At 42.2% G+C, this 21,005-nt stretch overlaps 1 protein-coding gene across 1 annotated transcript in view; it reads right to left on the bottom strand.

Moving 5' to 3' along the window:
• Positions 1 to 397: 397 nt before the first annotated feature.
• The window catches only part of CUBN (cubilin), a 308,229-nt gene continuing 287,621 nt past the window's right edge, over positions 398 to 21,005 (bottom strand). Inside the window, 7 exon segments of the mRNA XM_031652472.1 lie at positions 398 to 1,505; positions 5,605 to 5,840; positions 8,023 to 8,188; positions 11,781 to 11,962; positions 13,030 to 13,177; positions 16,204 to 16,409; positions 16,755 to 16,917. Coding sequence (XP_031508332.1) covers positions 1,398 to 1,505; positions 5,605 to 5,840; positions 8,023 to 8,188; positions 11,781 to 11,962; positions 13,030 to 13,177; positions 16,204 to 16,409; positions 16,755 to 16,917 — 1,209 coding nt within the window. The 3' untranslated portion in view covers positions 398 to 1,397.

Raw genomic sequence — 21,005 nt, 5'->3', positions numbered from 1 at the left:
TGGCTTTGGAGAGTATGGGAAAAGCAGGTACGTCTGTATGGTAGGGAGGTGAGTCTTACTACTACTAATTGACATAGAAGCTAGCATTTACTAATTACCTGATATGCATCAGGTATTGTTCTGAGTCCTTACACATATATACTTAATTATCGCAACCCTGTGAGACAGGTAAAATAATCCCATTATACAAATGAAGAAACTGAGCACAGAGAGATTATGTAAGCACTTAACTAGTACAGTCAAAATTCAAACTCAGGCAGCTTGGCTCCAGAACTGATGCTCTGGAAGATTCATATATATATTGAATTCTTTGCCAAAATATAAAAATTAAACTTGAAAATTTATATATGCCCCATAGTGAAAGACAGAGTTTTAAGTCAAAATTAATGCAGCATAATTGTGTACAATTCAATAATGTTTATTATGCCTAATTGAACATTCACAAGAAATTTGTGCTTCTATATTATGATTAACTTTTGTTGTTCTTGTTGTCGTTTATGAGATAGGGTCTCAGTCTGTTGCCCAGGCTGGAGTACCATGGTTCACAGGGTTTCACTGCAGCCTTAACCTACTGGGCTCAAGTGATCCTCCCGCTTCAACCTCCTGTGTAGCTGGAACCACAGGAGCATGCCACCATGCCTGGCTAATTTTTTTATTTTTTGTAGAAATAAGGTCTCACTTTGGGTTGCCCAGGCTGGTCTCAAACTCCTAGGTTCAAGCAATCCTCCCACCATGGCCTCCCAGTGTGCTGGGATTACAGGTATGAGCCACTGCCCCTGGCTATTATTATTAACTTTTAAAAATGTATATCATATATGCCATAATCATTTCCAAGTCTTTCAAAGTTTTTTTAAATTTCAGCTCAAAATATTAGAATGAAATGCACACACAAGACTAAAGCAGCTATGTTCTATGTTCGAGAAAACGTACAAATATTGATTCTTTTTTTTTTTTTTTTTTTGAGATGGAGTCTCGCTGTGTTGCCCAGGCTGGAGTGCAGTGGTGTGATCTCAGCTCACTGCAAGCTCTGCCTCCTGGGTTCAAGCAATTCTCCTGCCTCAGCCTCTCAAGTGGCTGGGATTACAGGCGCCTGCCACCACGCCTGGCTAATTTTTGTATTTTTAGTAGAGATGGGGTTTCACCATGTTGGCCAGACTGGTCTTAAACTCCTGACCGCAGGTGATCCACCTGCCTCGGCCTCCCAAAGTGCTGAGAATACAGGGGCGTGAGCCACCATGCCTGGCCTACAAATATCCATTCTATCCATGGCTTGGTGAAAACCATAAAAGTTCAGCTTATTCTCTGTGGCATCAGCAGGGGTCGTGTATGAAGATGGCGGAGACCTGTCCAGCGTGCTGCAGAGGGGAAGTGCTGAATGAACATGAGTTGTTACCCGCTTAGCTGTGCCAAGTTAATCGGAAAGCGGAGGGATGCCGCGCATACTCAGCATGAAATTTTATGAAGACCTGATTTGAGGAAGCCACGAAGGGGGCTATGCTGGTGTCCTAAAATTGAAAAAACAAAAAGTATCAAATTATATGTTTCACATATTTGAACGTTTTTCTAGAAACGTTAGCCTAGAAACAAAGTACCACATAAAGAAACTTTATAGAATTTACGGTGAACCTGCATATATTTCTTGAAGTAACCTTGCCAAGAATGAATGCCAATACTTTACAAAGGAATATTTCTGGGCGTGGGGAGTTGAGGGAAAATAGGGAAGGACTGCTAATGGGTACAGGGTTTCTTTTGGGGGGTAATGAGTAATGAAAGTGTCCCAAAATTGGTTGTGCTGATAATGGGCACACAGCTCTGTGAATCTACTAAAAACCACTGAACTGTATACTTTAAGGAGATGAACTGGGCTGGGCACGGTGGCTGAAGCCTGTAATCCCAGCACTTTGGGAGGCCGAGACGGGCGGATCACGAGGTCAGGAGATCGAGACCAGCCTGGCTAATACGGTGAAACCCCATCTCTACTAAAAAATACAAAAAACTAGCCGGGCGAGGTGGCGGGCGCCTGTAGTCCCAGCTACTCGGGAGGCTGAGGCAGGAGAATGGCGTGAACCCGGGAGGCAGAGCTTGCAGTGAACTGATATCCGGCCACTGCACTCTAGCCTGGGCGACAGAGCGAGACTCCGTCTCAAAAAAAAATAAAAAATTAAAAAAAAAAAAAAGGAGATGAATTATATGGTATGTAAATTGTATGTATGTAAATGTATGGTCTATAAATTATATCTCAATAAAACTGTTATCAAAACATTTGAACTTCTTATTCAAGTTCTTACTGCAAATTTAATTTTTCTGAAACACATATGAAATTAAAATGATTATATTAAGTAAAACATGCTATTTTCATCCTCAATGTTTGTAGTTTCCTCTTGAGATTTATTTTCATATACTTCTGTGGAACAGTGTGTGTTTGTGTGTGTGTTGGGGGGAATAGATGTGTCCCTGTTGTCTCTCACTTTCTAGTCATTCATTTGGCAAATATTGATCAAGGCACTGCCACGCTGCAGGTATTGGTTTTAGTAGTAGGGACATTAAAAAATGAGCAAAACAGGCAAAACGCCCTGCTCTCACGATGCTTACATTCCTGGCTTTTCCTGCCTCAGCCCTACCCCAAGTCACCAAAACACAGACTTATTTCCAAGATACTCACTTACTCAAGTGAGTGTAGATTTTTCTCTGTAAGAGATACATCAAGGAATATACCATATTTTTATTCCTATGCACATCTACTTTTTACTTCCATTTTAAAATGCTTCCAAATGTCAACAACTTATTTTATATTGACAAACTAGTATGGACAGTCAACAGAAGTTTTAGAATCCCCTTTGATTCTCCTTGTTTTTCCCGTTACTCTTTCATTTGCTAGATGTTCATATTCTGTAGCTGCAAGGGATATAGGATTTCCCTGTGAACAATGGTATTTACCATAATATAAAATATCTCCAAATCATGGTTTGTGTTTATATTAGCAAAATGAGGAGCTACCTCTGTATGTAAATTGTATGTATGTAAATATTACAAATTTACATTTAACATACATATTTGCATGCATATTTACATATATAAAAAGTTGAATTGTATACCAAAGGAGTATACATACAAAAGTTGTAAACTTTTGTATGTATGTAAATATACATGTAAATATGTATGTAAAATGTAAAAGTTGTATGTATGTAAATATTAGCAAAATATTACACTTACAAAAAGTTGTAAGTATGTAAATATTAGCAAAATAAGAGCTACGTCTGTATGTAAATTGACCTCATGTTTTACACTTATGTTTTACATTTTTTCATTTATGTTTAACATTTATAAAGTGTTAAAGAAATCGGTGGTACCTTTAAGAAAAAAACAATTACACGTGAAATTATATCCACATTCATAAAAGAAAATGTAAAACTGGGAAAATACTGTGAACACCAACAGTTTAAAAAATTGATGTATCTCGCTATATATTTCAACTTAACGTGGCATTGGATTAAATGGCTGTCACTTCTCTCAGTGACTCGGTTTATACTTGTTCAGTAAAAACCTGGACTCGGTTTATACAAGACCAGGATATACTTGTTCTTTCCACCTTATGGTATTGTCACTCTGGGGATCAAATGGGATTGTATGTTTGCAAGCCGCTGAAAACCACGCCCACAAAAAAAAAAACCCACCAATAGAAAGTCACTGTATTGTTAAAATTGTCTCTTTTCCTCCCTTTTGAAATGTTTGTAAATTTCAATTCAATGTCTAAGAACTGATTAGCTTCTAAATCTGATGTGTGGCACATTTACTGGGGTCTCTCTCTGTGTGCTTTCTGTGCATCCCCGTAATACAGTGTCTGCTGGTCCTGCGATTACCATTTCTCACCAAGTAATATAACTATATGTATAAAGATATCACTACCAAAAAGTTTATTAAGTGTTGTCTGTAGTTGCAAAATGTTCAAGAGACCTAAATGTCCACTTAGAGGGGCTTCGTTAAATAAATTAGGCCACACTCATGCAATGGAATACTCTCCAAAACTTAAATATGATGCACCAGTGTTTTTATTGATATAAGATACTAATGATATAGTGGTAAGTGGAAAAAACACACCATCAAACAGTAAAAAATGTGCATGAAAAATATATGCAAATATATTCAAAGAAAGGTGTTAAGAATATATGAGAATGCCCAGGGTTTTAGAAAAATTAGTCTATTTTCTGATACTTCTGAAAACAGCATTTATCAATTTTATTAACAGTAAGTTATTATTTTAAAAACCATCTAGATTTCCAGCTGATACAGTTTTCTATCTAGTTTGGTTACAAAGCCTAAGATGATTAAACGGCAGAAAAATCAGAAACAGATACCCGCTTGCCAACAGCCAATTTTCCCTTACTTTCTTGTTTTTTGAGATTGAGTCTGGCTCTGTTGCCCAGTTTGGAGTTGAGTGGCACCATCTCAGCTCACTGCAACTTCTGCCTCCCGGGCTCAAGCAATTCTTTTGCCTCAGCCTCGCTAGTAGCTGGGATTACAGGCGTGTGCCACTATGCCAGCTAACTTTTGTATTTTTAGTAGAGACAGGATTTCCCCATGTTGGCCAGTCTCGTCTCAAACTTCTGACCTCAAGTGATCCACCTGCCTGGGCCTCTCAAAGTGTTGGGATTACAGGTGTAAGCCTTTATTGTCTTAAATATCTACTTGCACATCAAATAAGAGGATCGTAAGCACAGATGCCTGCAATATTGAATCAACGTCAGATTCTGAGTTGTTGTTTAGGGAAGATACCAGAGCTTTACAAAAACAAACTATCACCATTTCTTCAAAGAATTACTGCAGTTTTCAGCAAGAAGTAGATAAAATAGAGCCCGGTGTCCACATTTTCTATAGTTCTATTTATGCAGAAATAAACATGGGTATTCAACCCTAGGCAGTGCACTGACGTCACAGAAGGAGCTTTTTTTTTTTTTTAAAAAAACGGCATGTTGTGACTCCTCCTTGGGAAATCCCGATTCAGTGGGTTTTGGTGGGAACTGGAAGTCTAATGTAAGTAACTCCACAGGTGATCTGACACAGAGCCGATTTTGGTAACTCTTAATAGCAATTTAACGCAATGTCCACCAGATGGCACTCATGCTCCCAGAATAGAAAGGCAAGTCGGAAAACTGCTCAATTTGTTAAAGGCTGTGCTTCCTACTCTGCAAGTGTCTGCCTTTAGAAGTCTACACTAGGCCGGGAGCAGTGGCTCACCCCTGTAATCCCAGCACTTTCGGAGGCCGAAGCGGGCAGATCACCTGATGTCAGAAGTTCGAGACCAGCCTGGTCAACATGGCGAAACCCTGTCTCTACTAAAAGTACAAAAATTAGCCGGGCGTGGTGGCGTGATGCACAGAAAGCACACAGCTGGCGCCTGTAATCCCAGCTACTCAGGAGGCTGAGGCAGAATTGCTTGAACCTGGGAGGCGAGGTTGCAGTGAGCCGAGATTGCATGCCACTGCACTCCAGTCTGGGTGACGAGCGAAATTCCGTCTCAAAAAAAAAAAAAAAAAAAGTCTACACTAAGTAACTCTCATTGTCTAAAAACAACAAATGGGAATATAAAATGTGTGTTTTACTCACGCCTCCACAGTATGGTCCAGAGGATGGAGAGCTGGCGTTGGGCCCATCGTAGAGTGTGAGATAGTTCTGTACACAGTCTCCTGGATCGTCAATGCTGATAAAGTAGAAGTTGACGGTGACAAGCCTTCCAGCAGGAGCCACTAGGGCCCACTCACAGTGTGTGTTGTTTGGGTACGTGCCTGGATAGCCAGGGCTGGTGAATGAGCCTCTGTCTCCATAAAGAGTTCCACCACATCCTGCAAGGAAAACAGGACAGGAAGTTTGATTCAACAACATATAAGCCGTCCAGTCTGGCTTGTGAGGCAATACGATTTTATTTTCTTAAGGTGCTGAGACTCTCTGCGAGAATAATGGAGGCAGAAACCCCTTTTCCTGTTCCTCTTCTTTGGGCTGCACCCTTTCTCCTCCCTTCCCCTCTCTTCCCATTGCCCTCCACCTCTTCCATCCTCCACACACGTGCCTTTGCGTGCATTTCACGACCCAGGGACAACTTCCTCCAGGACTGTACTTTAAAACTGGGTGTTGAGAGCAGAACGGAAAAAAAAAAAAAAAACCTTGATAAACTGCGGAAGAAAATCAAGTTGTTCTCTGTGTGCTTTCGATGGTGTAGAGATGTTTGGGTGCCCTGAGCTGATGCTAATGATGCGAGTGATGTAAAATTAGTAAGTAAAATTCAGCGCTAAACCAAGAGGGAGTGTGTTATTGTAGGTGGTGGCAGGAATGACTTCATTATAACAGTGACTTTACTGGGCTAATCACTGACATACTTAAGGTCGAATACTTCAAGTTTTGGTGTAAATTTGTTCCATTTGCTAATCTGTATACGAAGGCTGTCATGATTTAGACTGCCTGTCTGTGGAGATCCAGGTCATCTCGGGGACAGGAAGAAGCTGGCTGGCACAGTTCCAGAGCAGGTGGCTGGGCCTCTGACCACCACGACCTAATCCCACCTCCATCTCAGTCTAGTGGAGCATTTTGGGCAACTCATTAATCTTGGTGGGTTCTGTTTTTTTGTTTTTGTTTTTTGAGATGGAGTCTTGCTCTGTCGCCCAGGCTGGAGTGCAGTGGCATGATCTTGGCTCACTTCAAGCTCTGCCTCCCGGGTCCATGGTGTTTTTTGTTTTGTTTTGTTTTTTGAGACTGAGTCTTGCTCTGTCACCCAGGCTGGAGTGCAGTGGTGTGATCTCGGCTCACTACAGCCTCCATCTCCTAAGTTGAAGTGATTCTCCAGTCTCAGCCTCCCCAGTAGCTGGGATCTACACCCAGTTAATTTTTGTATTTTTAGTGGAGACGAGGTTTCACCATGTGGACCACGCTGGTCTAGAACTCCTGACCTCAGGTGATCCACCCGCCTTGGTCTCCCAGGGATTATAGGCGTGAGCCACAGCACCTAGCTTAATCTTGGTGTTTTATTTGCTCGTCGATAAAATTTGAGCATTGGAGGTTATCTTTAAGCTTCCTTTGGGTGCCAAGATTCCGTTACCACAATTGTCTTAATAGAACCCTTTTCTTAAGATATTTAAAATGAGTTCTGTTTATCTTTCTTATTTTGAAGGTATTTTGGTATTTCGGGACATTTCATAAAGGTATTTCTCCTCTCTTGCATTAAATGTATTGACATGACTTAAATTTTCTTTAGTTGTTTGATAAACAGCCAACCAAAAATGCGAGAAGATACTTACTACCCTACAAAAGCAATTTCTCTCCAGCACCGCCAGGAAATGTCAGGGCCTGTGAGAAGCACAACCACTTCTATATATGCCAGAATGTGTTCATAAGTTGGATTTTTGGTAAAAGTTTTTCTTTAAATTCTCAAATAACTTCCTTAGTCAAAAAGTCTAACAAAATTTAATTTACCAAGGAATCTTTAAATCTTCATACCTTACCTTATATATGCTTCATATATCAATATATATTCTTTTATAAACAGAAATAATGAATAAATGTAGAATTTAAAGTAATCTGGCCAGGCGCGGTGGCTCATGCCTGTAATCCCAGCACTTTGCGAGGCTGACACGGGTGGATCACTTGAGGTCAGGAGTTTGAGACCAGCCTGGCCAATATGGGGAAACCCTGTCTCTACTAAAAATACAAACATTAGCTGGGCATGGTAGCGTATGCCTGTAATCTCAGCTACTTGGGAGACTGAGGTAGGAGAATCACTTGAACCCAGCAGGTGGAGGTTGCAGTGAGCCAAGATCACACCACTGTCCCCCCGGCGGGGGAGAGGGAGGAACCCTATTTTAAAAAAAAAAAAAAAAAAAGTAATCTGTACTTTCATGGTTAAAAATCTCTATTCTTAACATAAACTAATCAGGTACACAGGTAGCTAAAAATATGAGGTTACTTTGCCTTTTTCTATGAGACACCTCATGGTTTTCTCACACTGCTTTCCCGTACAAAGTGCAAATGTCTTACCAGAGGGTGATGAAGTCCAGATGATTTCATATCCGCGATCAGAAGTTACACTGTCACTCTTAAACCGTAGGTATAGCGCATTATTTTGAGAGAAGACAGGGTTTGGCAGCAGAGTTCCACAGTACTTGCCCAGTAATGGTGAATTGCTGTTACTTCCATTTCTCACCTTTAGGAAGGAGTCATTCATTATTAACCTTACACTTTCTTCTCTAAGGTACATACATTAAAATGGGAGACAATTGGAATGACGACACTGTTTGGAAAAGCTTTGTCTTTTCTATAGTTAAGAATGAAGGGTTTTCTGAAAATATATGCAGAAGTCACCTTCACCTGCAAAGGGGAAAAATGTTCCACGTGTAGATCAAAAAACATTTGCATTTTGATTCAGAAATATCTGTTAACCTATAGTAATTGAAACACCAGGCAGCTTTTTTATGCCATAGTCTGTGCTGTGATCCTGCAGCCTTTGCTTATGGGGAAACATTTTGGAGAATGTAGGTAAAGTGAATTTTTAAAAGGTGGGGATGGGTGGGGGGTTGCCTGCTCTGTTTCCAGTCAACTATTACACCTTTTTCAGTGTGTGTGTGCGTGTGCATGTGTTTCTAATTAAAAATTACTTGGCTATAAAGGGGCTATGAGAAAATACAATGCAAAGTATAATGAAGTTCAGAACGAAAGGAATTTCTATGTGGGCAAAGGACAGAGTTATAAATCTATACAATGTCTGTTGTTAAATGTGTTTTACAAACACATTCCGAGGCCTCGTTGCTTTTTTGTTTCAACTTATTTTTGAGTAGACACATATAAAAACAGGAGATGAGTTGGTGTTTTATGGGGAGACAGAACCACACTGTGAACTGAACCACTTTCTGTCCCCCAGCCGGGCTCCTACCCTGCATTCACAACCAGCCCTTCTTCCGGGGGGCTCTCGATGCTTCTTACAGAAACGTTACACAGGCAATGTATGTTGGAACCAGACTGGCATGTGGAAATGCTGATTTTACTGATCTATGTATTCAAAATACTGGAAGTTCCTCTGTTCCCTTTATAATTCCATGGTTTAAACTTTGGTTAATTGGTTAATTGCTGGTATCTTAAGTCACAGAGTTAAGACATCTTGCTGGGCTGTGCTGATCAGGTGAGATTCCTTTTAGGTCTATGTAGTAGCCCATGGGAGAGAATAATGCCTTTTTAGTGCTTTGGGGATTATTCTGCTACGTGTTTAAACAAAGTAGCCTTGCCATGACAGAGTAGCCAGTCATCCGCTAGAAGATGGGAGGGCTGCCACATATAAGACCTGCCAGCACCATGCTCTTGAGTTTGGGTGTTTTTCCCTTGGGGTCCTCTTTTAAAATGCCGTTGCTCTGAAAGGAGCAGCGAGATACTAATTTCCACTGACATTGCTGACAACTTGTCTTATTCACCATCCTCTAGTAGGAGGAATGGGACCACCGAGAGCAGCAGGCATCTCTGAGACACCAGAGGATCCTGAAAGGGGAGGTGAAGGCAGGAAAACACTAGCAGATTCCAAGCATGGTCTAGAGCTCAGCCCTCGCTTGGGAGTAACACAGTAAGAATCCTCAGTCAGACATTTCCGTTCCCACTGCAGTTCACAAGAACGGAATGCTGAGGCTTCCTGGTACAACTGCCGAGAAACTATGCCTACAGTCTTCCCACTGAGAGCCAGACAGGGCCACATTTTAGAGGCCTAAGTGGTGGTTTCCTTTCTTTGCTTATGGGACAGGAAGTTTCAGATCCATTCTGTGGAGTGATGAAGGACAACTAGGAGGAGGAGTTCTCACTCTCCATGGCTGGAAAGCAAGGCTTTGCTTCCCAGCATCTATCAGGCAAATGGCAAATGCTGACTCTGATCAATAATGGTCCATTCAAGCTGGAATGAGTTAAGAGTTACTTGCACTGTGACTCCAACCTAACGAGATTATTCCATCTTTCCTCCAGATCCCACTCCCTTCATTCTTTCTGCTTTACACTTCATATAAATATTTGGATCTCCATGGTGGGGGAGGTACATAGGTTCAAGTTGAATAACCTGACCGGCACAAAGAATAACTGTATTTGTCTCTTCATTTCCTTCCTGCTACATACATCTTTCGGTCTCCTGTCATGGCAAATATTCCTTTAGAAAAGGCATGAGCTTCCTCTGAGTGTTATTTATGGCGCTATATGTTAAGGCTATTGATTAATAAAGGATTTAGATGAATTCCAAAGGGGAGAGCTTTCCAGGATGATAAAACTCTGCATCAGGAATCATGTGGAAGCTAAACCCATATGCAAAGACCATGTGCCGGGACACCCTTCCTGGCCAGGCTGGGCAGAAGGTGACAGCAGCCCTAGAAGCCAAATCAGATGAGGGGGTTGCAGGGGAGAAAAGAAGGAAGAAAGAAAAGAAAGAAGGCCCTTGGTGCTAAGAAGCTGAAGATGTTTTGTTGGGCACGAAGGCTGAAGCTACCAAGAAACTAGCAGCTGAACAGAAGCCCGCTGGAAAGAATCCTCCCACAGAAGGAAAGGAGCCTGCTGCATACACTGGTACATTTGTTTATGCTACAAAGATCAAATCATCTTGGGCAGCTTATTTTGAATGAAGTCCTGATCAAAGAGGCAGTGAGAAAAAAAATAAAATAAAAAATACAACTCCAGATCAGGTGTAGACGAACAAGCACACTTTTTGGAAACTTTACTGAAGACTCTTGTGTGGTGAAACAAAGCCAATTGAGAGACGGTCAGGATGAGGTTTAGATTTAAACTCCACTCAAGGAAGAATTCAGCATCCTTATGCTCTTGGCTCTTAGGTTCCACCTAAGTACATTTCCTAAGGATGAATGCATTTTCAACAGAGCTTGCAAAGCTTACAACCCCGTGAGCTCTGGGGTTTTCTGGCAAAACACAGGTGCTGAGTTCCACACACTGGGTCCACATCAGATGAGGCTTATTCAGACTGTCTCCTGCCTATGAGCAATGATGTTCATGTCCCATCTCACATGCCCAATGCAGGCAATGGGGCAGAAAGAGCACAGAGGGAGTTCATCGGGGGCACTGGAGGACCCCAAAGGTTCAAGCCCAAGAGGCGCATGGCTCTGCCTGCTCCAGGTGCAAGGGGGGCTTCTCTCTGTGTGTCCTGGGGTGGGAGTGGAGGGTGGGTGGGTGGAGGATGGGCAAACAGCAAAGTCACTTCTGTGCCCAAATTCAAGCTCTGGAGTTGTGGAGAAAGGACAGAGCACACCTCCTGTGACCAGGGAGCACTTATTCAAGGAAACACTTGTCTTTAGAGGATGTTGACAATGCCCCAAACTTACTGTAGCTGCCAGGGAAATGACGTGAGCTATTTGGTATCATTCAGTTTCATGTGAAGAATCAGCATGTTATCCTTAGACTTCCCTCTGACCCTTTTATGTCTCAACTTACATATTGCTCTCTTAAGCCTTCTAATTCCCAGACTGAGTTAGGGACTCCTACCCATGCTGGACCCAGTTAGTCCTTTACACATTGTACTGTAATTGGCTATACCCCATCTGTCCTTCCCACCAGACTAGGAGTCTCCTGAGGGCCCTGAGGTTCCCAATTTCTGGTGTTTGGACTGGTGCTCTGTAAATGTTTAGGGAATAAAAGGGTAATGAATAAATTAATGAAAAAAAATAAGAATCGTGTAGTATTAGCAGCACTAGAGAAAAGATGTAAAATCTTAAGTGATCCATCATCTTTTAAATAATTCATTCAAATGATATTCAAATGCATGTTACCTCCAAGAAATCGTTTCTGCATCCAACTGAGTTCTCAATGCCAAATGAATGAAAAAAGAGAGAAATGGTGTGGTTCTGGGGGGCCGTGACAGTAATGGTGCAATCCATGCCATTGTTATAGTTATCTGGCCATCCAGGGCTCCTCAGGTTGCCAAATGCCTTGTGATAGTCTCTGTTGCAATCTTAGAGGAAAAATATGCATAATTAATGTATGCATTCCAGTATGTAGTGCTCTTTCAACTTCACAGGAATCATTCAAAAAGATCATTACATTTAAACACACTTTAGAAAAAAGTAATCCAGCTTCTTTGTTTATCTTTGAGATAATTGAGACCCTGAGCAGTGAAGTGAATGGCAAGCGGCACACACAGGTGCAATGCAGCAGCTCGTTCACAAAAAACCCCTACGGGAAGCACGACACAGGAGGCTTCTCCTTTAAAGACGAATACTCGAGCATCCTTTGAACTTTTCTGATCACACGGAGGTGGAACTGGCTAGCATTCAGACTCTCTTTTCAGCAAGGACGCTACCTCCAAGACCGAGTTTTGCATAAGGATTTTAAATCCATTGGTGAGTTATTTGTGGCACATCATTCTCTACCTTTTTTATGTTTGTTTTCGGTAAAAAAAATACCAAAAGTACTTTTGTTTGTTTTAACCAAAGGCAGCTTTCATTTGAATCAGTTCAAAATAAGTACTAAATAAAGTGTTCTGTGAAAATAAACTTCTCAGTGATAGTAATCAGGTAGCCCTTTCAAGGATTTTTGATTTTTACAAAATAATTTTCTAAGATTTTCAATTTTGTGATTTTCAATTTTGTGAAAATACTAAAAACCTTTGAAATATAAACTTTAAATGAGTAAATTGTATGATATGAGAATTATATTTTGATAAAGCTTTTGTAAATAAATATATATATTTCTTGTAAATAAAAATGTATATTCAATGTGGTTAAGTGGATAATTAAAAAGACAACTGGTATATTTTTAAAATCAACTATATACTTCGAAGAAAATGCTAGCATTCTAACCATCTTGGTTAGTATTATATTCTCTTTATCTCTTTAGAAACCAACTTTAGTAATTTGCGAAATTGGGCCTGGGTTCTAGTTAAGAGATGGGTGTGGTTTTTGTTAACAAATCCTAATTTACTCACAGGAGTCAATTCTAGAAATAATTGTAATTATTCTAGGAATAATTGTAATGATCATGGCAGCTTTTCTGAATAAAAGATGAAGTTCCAGGGCTCACCTGCTATCTGATAGGTGAAATTCATTCTAGAGTTTCTGTTTACAACTCCAGATTTGAAAATGACAATTGCAGTACTCATAGAAGAGTAAAACACTGGCACAGCTGAAGCATTTCTGCCACAGAACTGAATTCTTGAATTTCCGTGACCCTGAAGTGAAATGGGAGCCAAATCATGTTAGATTTATTTTAGAAGAGAACAGGCCATAACAGAAATTAGACTGCATATAAAAGTATGGCTTAAATATTTAACCATGGAAACTAGCTCTGTTGTTGGAAGGGCTCTGCAAGAAGACTCACATTGGGCTTGGAACAGACACAAGTTGTACCTTCCCAGAGGGGCGGGAGGAGGGGAGGCAAAGTTTTTGCTGAAACCACAGACACTACCCCGCTGAAAACAAGACCCCTCGCCTCTCATGCGACTTCCTAGCTGAGGCCTGTGCCATTGCTCTGAGGATCGCCAGGCTGTTTGAGAGCTCACTGGATCTCTCCTCCTGGGGCTTTTGCCATTGTCCTGAGCTCCATGGGACTAACCACCACCATCGCCCTGATCCAGCCCTTGCCGCCCCTTAGCAAATCTAGTCAGAGCCTTTGGTTCCACTGCACATCCCCCAGGCCAGCCAGGGCCTGTCATGAGGTCCCGGTTCCCCTTTGTAACACTAGGGCAACCCTCCTCACCTCTCAAAAGCCTAGAGTGAATGCAGTCGAATGCCCATCAGTTCTTGGGTAAAAACAAGTTGTACCAAAGTCGGGGTATTTGCAGCCTCCCTGTCACAGGAATGTCTCTAATATCTGCAGTCCTTAGGAACTTACTGAAAGACTTCACCTGTCTCTGCCTGCAAAACTCCTGTAACTGCTTGGGGCTTCTACCCCTCCTCCCCACTGTCTCCTGCTTTTGGTCCTTGTCTAACTGTGCTGTATCCTGTGAACTTTAAACACACTGTCAGTCATTCTCTGTATACATCCCCCGCCTTTCCACTTTGTGGCCTTAGCAAAACCTGGTTCTCCAGCAGCCTCCTGGTAGAGGCTATTCTTTTCCCATGCTCCACAGTTCATTGAGTAGGAAGGGTGGGGGGCCAGCCTCAGGGGAAGAGAGGGATGCTCCATATTCCCCACCGCAGCTTCCATCCTCGTCTCAAAGCTGGTTTTCCTTCGAGGGTCTCTACCTCTGGCCAAAGACAATCTCACCATTCTCATCACTCTCATTTACTTTTCTCCCAGTTACTTCCCTTCATTTATGAAAGACTTGAGGTGTCTCAGCTCACAGTAATCTCCTGCCCCAATTTCCCTTCTGAACACTTTAGAGGTTTTGGTGTTTTTACAGACAAGCCATTAAACACCTTCACTTTGTATTTCTTAACCCCAGTGACTTCCATCTCTGCATCTCTGTTCATCTCCAATGCCAGCTAACCACCGTACATCCTCTGTAACCACCCTACACATCATTCCTTCATGATCTGCCAATTAGGGCAGCTCTGTCTACTCTTGGATACCCCGAGAATTCTAGTTTCTCGGGGCTCATCCGTCATTGTTTGTCTTTCCTCCCTACCTACCCAGTCTGAAACCCTTTATTGTTTCCTGTATTAATTCAGTGGAAAACACTATTCAGTCACAACAAACACTGGGTCTTACTCGAGGCTGCTCCAGCTGCTGTTATGTTCCAGCTGGTGCCTCGTGCCCTGAAAGTGCCATTCTGTGCCCCACTTAGTGGTCCACCCTGATCCCCATTGACTTAGCTTCATGAAGCCGGGGAAATTGAAAGAGCTTTCACCCAAAGGGCCTTGTTCCGCTTGACTCTAAGTCCTCTAGGGTACCACTGGGTAATAGGGATTTTGTCCTGAAAACAATTACCAACAGAACAACAATAATCTAGCATCTTGTCTACCTTGGGAGCTCATCTCAGTGTCTATGCTTTGCTCAAAACTCAGCAAGTCCAGGGCCTAGTCAGCCGCCAGCACATCTCACACCTCTCCACACTGGAGTCAGACAAACTGGACTTTTCTCTCCCCAGCAAGACCACGTGAGAAGCAGGGGACCCCAGATTTATAATGAAGAGGACCTTGAAAACTCAGAAGACGACAGATGGAACTCTACTAGTCCAACATACAGGGCTTTGACCATGACATTTTACTGGAATGAACTGGGGAGGGTTAGTTGCTCCCCAAACTGCAGAAAGACAATCCAGGTATTCTCAGATGTTCTCCCGGTATCCATCCTCAGTTCATGGCCACTCCCTTTACATATTTTCCCAGATAATCTCATTCTTCTCATTATTTCAATTACCTATCATGATAATGATGATTCACAAAAATCTTTGGGCCTTTGGTCAACATCCCACTTTGTGTCCAACTGTATCCTCAACATCTTATTCCAGAGGAAATACAGACTCAGCATTTTTTAAAGTTCAAAGTGGCTTTTTGTTGTTGAGACGAAGTCTCGCTCTGTCGCCCAGGCTGGAGAGCAGTGGCACGATCTTGGCTCACTGCAACGTCCGCCTCCCAGGTTCCAGGTTCAAATGATTCTTCTGCTTCAGTTTCCCAAGTAACTGGGATTATAGGCGCACACCACTGTACCTGGCTAATTGTTTGTATTTTTAGTAGAGACAGGGTTTCACCACGTTGGCCAGGCTGGTCTAGAACTCCTGACCTCAGGTAATCCACCAGCCTCAGCCTCCCAAAGTGCTGGGATTACAAGCATGAGCCACCATGCGCAGCCTTTTATGACCTGTGAGACTAGTGCCAAACAGCCTCTTTACTGATTCTCTTGTGTTCTGTATTGACCCTTTTGATTCAACCTATACGTAAATCCCACTAACTATAAGTATTTCTCCAAGCATGGTCTCTGGAGCTCTGGTATTGGCACCAAAACACCAGACGTGTTTGTCAAAAATTCAGATAAATGGGGATTCAGTCTCTGAGGGTGGGCCAGGGAGGACGCACTTTTAAGATGTATCTTAATGCATTCTTAGGCACATGAAGCTTTGAGAGCTCTGGACCTACGTGACCAAGTTCAAGTTTCTCGAAACCTGATTGGAGGGCTTTGTGTACAGATGAAAAACACATTAAGCTGGAACTAACTTAGAAAATTATTTAATCATGGCTTCATTACTTCAAGTGTTTTGCAAATACTGGTGAAAAGGTCACTAGATGCGACAGTCATTCATCCTATAATTGTTACCTGTGGTGAGTCCTGAAGCTCTAAGTAATTCTGCGTGCAGTCTTGCGAGGTCAGCTGTAACGCCCACACAGTTATCTTGACCTGCTGATGTGGAGGGGCGTCAATGACCCAAGTACAGGTGGAAAATGGGACATCTGGGTCTGATGAATTGGGTGATGAAATATTTTGTGGGGTCCAAGTTGCATTGTATGTTCCACCACAAGGCACTGGGAAGAAAAAGCAACACAGGAGACATTTTATTCATGTCGCATCTCAGGCAATCTTTAAAATTCTGTCTTCCCTGCCTCCCACCCCAGAGGAGCTATATTTTCATCACTCTATTAAGAATTCAAGGTTTATATCCTTGACTAAAGATTGTATCACATTTGTACCACAGATTAAACATAGAGTAATTAACATGGTGTTTAGCAATTGACATTGAGTTTAGATAGTAATTGACATTGAGTTTAGTAATTAACATTGAAATTTAGATATAATAAGCGGGGCATTCTTTTCAGTGCATAAATACATGTGTTATTTCATAACTTATAAAAATGCTTCTATTTACTCACTGTCCGTGATGGTGTATGTAGCATTAAATCCTTCCCTTTCTAATACCAAATCACTGACGAATTGAACCGTAAGGAAGTTACCAGAAGAGATAAAAGGAGCAGGCACGGTGGAACCACAAAACGTTCCAGCCAAGTTCGCATTTTCACTATCCCCATCGTATAACTGAGAAGAAAAACAATTCATTACTTCTCCATTATTTAAAAAAAAGGTGCATATTTCGCACTACATTGGATGTGAAGTCACGGTAGGTCACGATTAAACATTTTACATTGATGTTCTTAGAGGTGGTTGTAACTTAGGAACAGAATTATAATTGGATTGATTATATTATGACTTTCAGTAAAAACCTGGTATGATGTCTAACATTTTTTTCCTTTTTGGGAAAGTAATATGTGATTTTAAAAAGAATGTGTTATGAGAGTCCGCTCACCCACTGCTAACTTAATCTCCACACTTACTAAGACTCTGGCCCCAGCTGCTCTGATCTCTTGCCTAGATGATCACTGGAGCCTCCCAGGAAGCCTCTCATTCTGCTCTTGTTCCTCTTTCGTCTGTTCTCAAAATGTCAGCCAGAGGATACTGTTAAAATGTAAGTCAGACCAGGTCCACTGCTCTGCTGAAACCCTCCTATCTGCTTCCCATCCACTCAACAGAACAGCCAAAGCCATCACAATGGCCTTCTCTCCTCTCCCACCCCTCACCTTTCTGATCTAATTTCTTATTGTCTCCACTTTGTTCATTCCACGTCTCAAGCCAAATGAGGCATGCTTTTACTTCTTGGGTATGGCATTTGCTGTTCGCTTTGCCTGGAATGCTCTTCCCTGTATATCCACATAGTTTGTCCTCGTACGTTCCTTCAGGTATTTACCCACATATCCCCAACTCGGCCGGGCATGGTGGTACACGCCTGTAATCCCAGCTACCCGGGAGGCTGAGGCAGGAGAATCGCTTGAATCTAGGAGGTGGAGGTCACAGTGAGCTGAGATGATGCCACTGCACTCCAGCCTGGGTGACAGTGCAATACTGTCTCAAAAAAACAACAAAAAAAGATATCCCCAATTCAATAAGGCCTTCCTGATGCAGACTCTCCCAACATTCCCATTTCCTTTGCCGCCTGATTTTTCTCCACACAAGTGTTATCTTCTGCTATATACTACATATTTAGCTTTTTTTTTTTTTTTTTTTTTTTTTTTTTGATACAAGATCTCACTCTGTTGCCCAGGCTGGAGTGCAGTGCTGCAATCACAGCTCACTGCAAACTTGAACATCTGGGCTCAACTGATCCTCCCACCTCAGCCTCCCAAGTACCTGGGACTACATGTGCACACCACCATGCCTAGCTAAATTAAAAAATTTTTAGAGATGGGGTCTTGTTATGTTGTCCAGGCTAAACTTGCTTATTTCATTGTCTTTCCCTCTGAAGAGAATACAAGTTCCATGAATGCACAGATTTCTTTTCTGCTCACTGCCATGTTCCCAGTTTTTAGGTGTCTGCACATGAGAGGAACTCAATAAAAATCTAATAAATAAGCAAGTGCTTTGATTCCTCTCTCCCACTAGCCCTCCCAAAACTGTTCTCCCTGAGCCATCTTTACCTCAATGTTTCAAGCCTACAACTTTAGTCATCTCTGATTCCTCTCTCTCTCTTCACTCCACAACCACTCCATTCTACCTTCAAAATATATCCCAGAGGGCTCCATCTCCAGGTGACCACCATCATCCTTCACCTGTTCCCACTGAAACATCTTAATAGACCTAATTCCGGATCAACCATAGTGTTCTCCACTGAACTGCCTGCATGTCTGCAAACTCCAATGAGATGATGCTCCTGCTCTGTCTAAAATGCTCCGGCAGATCCCCGTTGCACCTAAAGTAAAATTCCAGCTCCTTCCCACGGTCTGCAAGCCCTGGCTGCTCTGGCCTGTGCCTCCTTCCCAGGCCACCCGCACCTCACGGCTGGCTGCGCTACCTTCATCCCAGGAGGAGGACTGCCCAAGGCCCTGCTCCTGTGGCTCTTCCTTCTTCAGCTGAAGCTGAGTCCGCACAGCTAACGACTCCCTGTCATGGGCCCTCACCTCACATGTCACCTCCTCAGAGAAGCCAATGCTATTGAATGTTGCCCTTCCCCAGTGTCATCCTGTTTTATTTTCCTATTATAATCAAAACTGATCTTATTTATTGTTTATTTGCTTTGTCCGATCTCTTTCCCAACAAGGATGTAAGTCCCACGGGTGAGGAGATGGAGACTCTGTCTGACTTCTTCATTGCAGTGTTGCCAGCACCCAGGACAATTTCAAGCCATGGCATCCTTCTAGAAACATCCATTGAAATAGTGGGTGCTTGGATTTCTCTCAAACACATAACTAGAAAACATTTTCTTCTGAGTAATCTTCATTGTATTTCTAAAATGAGTATCTGTGTGTATCTAACTCCAAATATTAAATTCATAACAGAGCTATGATGTGTTCAAGGCCTCAGAACAGCCAAGACCATGACCACTGACATTATTCTAAAGCGCTAGGATTATATAAGACAGGAATGACAAAAAGCCGTCATTGCAAAAGAAAAAGAAATGCACCACTAGATGGCACTGTCTTTTCAATTTAAACATGATTTTAGTTACTTCAGAATCAGATGAAACTCGAGTTTCCTAATCTTCACCCCTTTGTTTCATGGAAGAACACATTTGCCAAGTTTTAGGTTATGCACTTTTTCTGGTAAACAAGTTAAAATTTCATAATAATCATTGCTGTCTTTATGATCACATTTATTTTAGCAAGCATTTTTATTCTGGGACCTGTGTGCCAGGCCTCTGTGCTAGATCCTATGCATACGAGGATGTATAAAGCCCTTTCTAGACCTTCAAGACATAAGACTCTCTCATGAACAAAGGAGAGTAAAGGTCTACAAATTAAATACACAAATACATATATTTGTGTATATATGCGCATATACTACATATATACACATAAATATGTGTGTACATAAATTATATACAAAATAGAGAAAAGTAAGTGCTACAATAAAAGAATGGGAGTGTATCATGAGAAACCACTTGATGGAGACAGACATTTGGGTTGGCCCTTAAATGTAAGTACAGACCTTCCAGACCTGCCGTGCACAGTGGCTCATGCCTGTAATCCCACCACTTTGGGAGGCTGAGGCAGGTGGGTGACCTGAGGTCGGGAGTTAGAGACCAGTCTGACCAACATGGAGAAACCCCGTCTCTATTAAAAATACAAAATTAGCCAGACATGGTGGCACATGCCTGTAATCCCAGCTACTCGGGAGGCTGAGGCAGGAGAATTGCTTGAACCTGGGAGGCAGAGTGAGCCGAGATTGCACCACTACACTCCAGCCTGGGCAAGAAGAGCGAAACTCTGTCTCAAAACAAAACAAAACAAAAAAAACCTTCCAGACCTACCAAACAGAAAGGGTATCCCAGCCAGACAGACATGAATGCCAGGTCATGGAAGTGTGAAATGCATGGCATGTGTCAACAGCTTCTGACCCCCTTCACTGGGACTGGAGGCTAGGGTGAGAGAACAGGAGAAATGACGAAGTCCAACAAACAAAGCTGTGAAGTTCATACATTTCATCCAAGGAGTCTGGATCTGATCCTACATGATGTAAGATCGGATTTGGGTTTTACATGGATAACTGGTAAACGTGAAGGAAGGTAGGAGGCAGAAGCCAGGGCTGGATGGAAGGAAATGACATATATGCCTGGCCCCAAGCTGGTGTTGTGTTAGTTCATTCATTGCCACAGTAAGATTTCTCCTAAGTGAGTTGAAATAGCTTGTGGCCTCGGGATAACTGACATAGGAGGCTCTAAACTCCTGTGCGTCAAGCCCAAGATCTCTATCTGCTCTCTTGTTCTCTGATAACACTAAATCTCTGCTACAGACTTTTGCCAGGTTGCCCTACCGTGCGTTGCGGGGTCGCCTATCCAATGATGAAGAGGGGGAATCATATATAAACTGGGATATAAATGGTGCCTTTAGGATCCACACCATGATAAGCAGCTACGGGCGGCATTCTGGAAGCATACATTTCCTGGTACAACTGCGATGGACCTGGAGCTTGAATTGCGTTCTAAGTCTTGTGGATGTGGGTAAGTGCTGAGAAGAATGTTATATTTTCTCGACTTTTAGAACTCTGATAGTTTTAGAATCTGCTAAAGATCCTGAAGGCATTGTACAAATAATTTAGTGGCAGGCAGGCTCTGCTACGACCATAGCAAAATCCCA

The sequence above is a fragment of the Papio anubis genome, chromosome 11 (genome assembly GCF_008728515.1).
Source record: "Papio anubis isolate 15944 chromosome 11, Panubis1.0, whole genome shotgun sequence".
NCBI classification, from domain to species: Eukaryota; Metazoa; Chordata; class Mammalia; order Primates; family Cercopithecidae; genus Papio; species Papio anubis.
The sequence above is the reverse complement of the archived record's forward strand: the minus strand, read 5'-3'. Positions and strand labels throughout refer to the sequence as shown.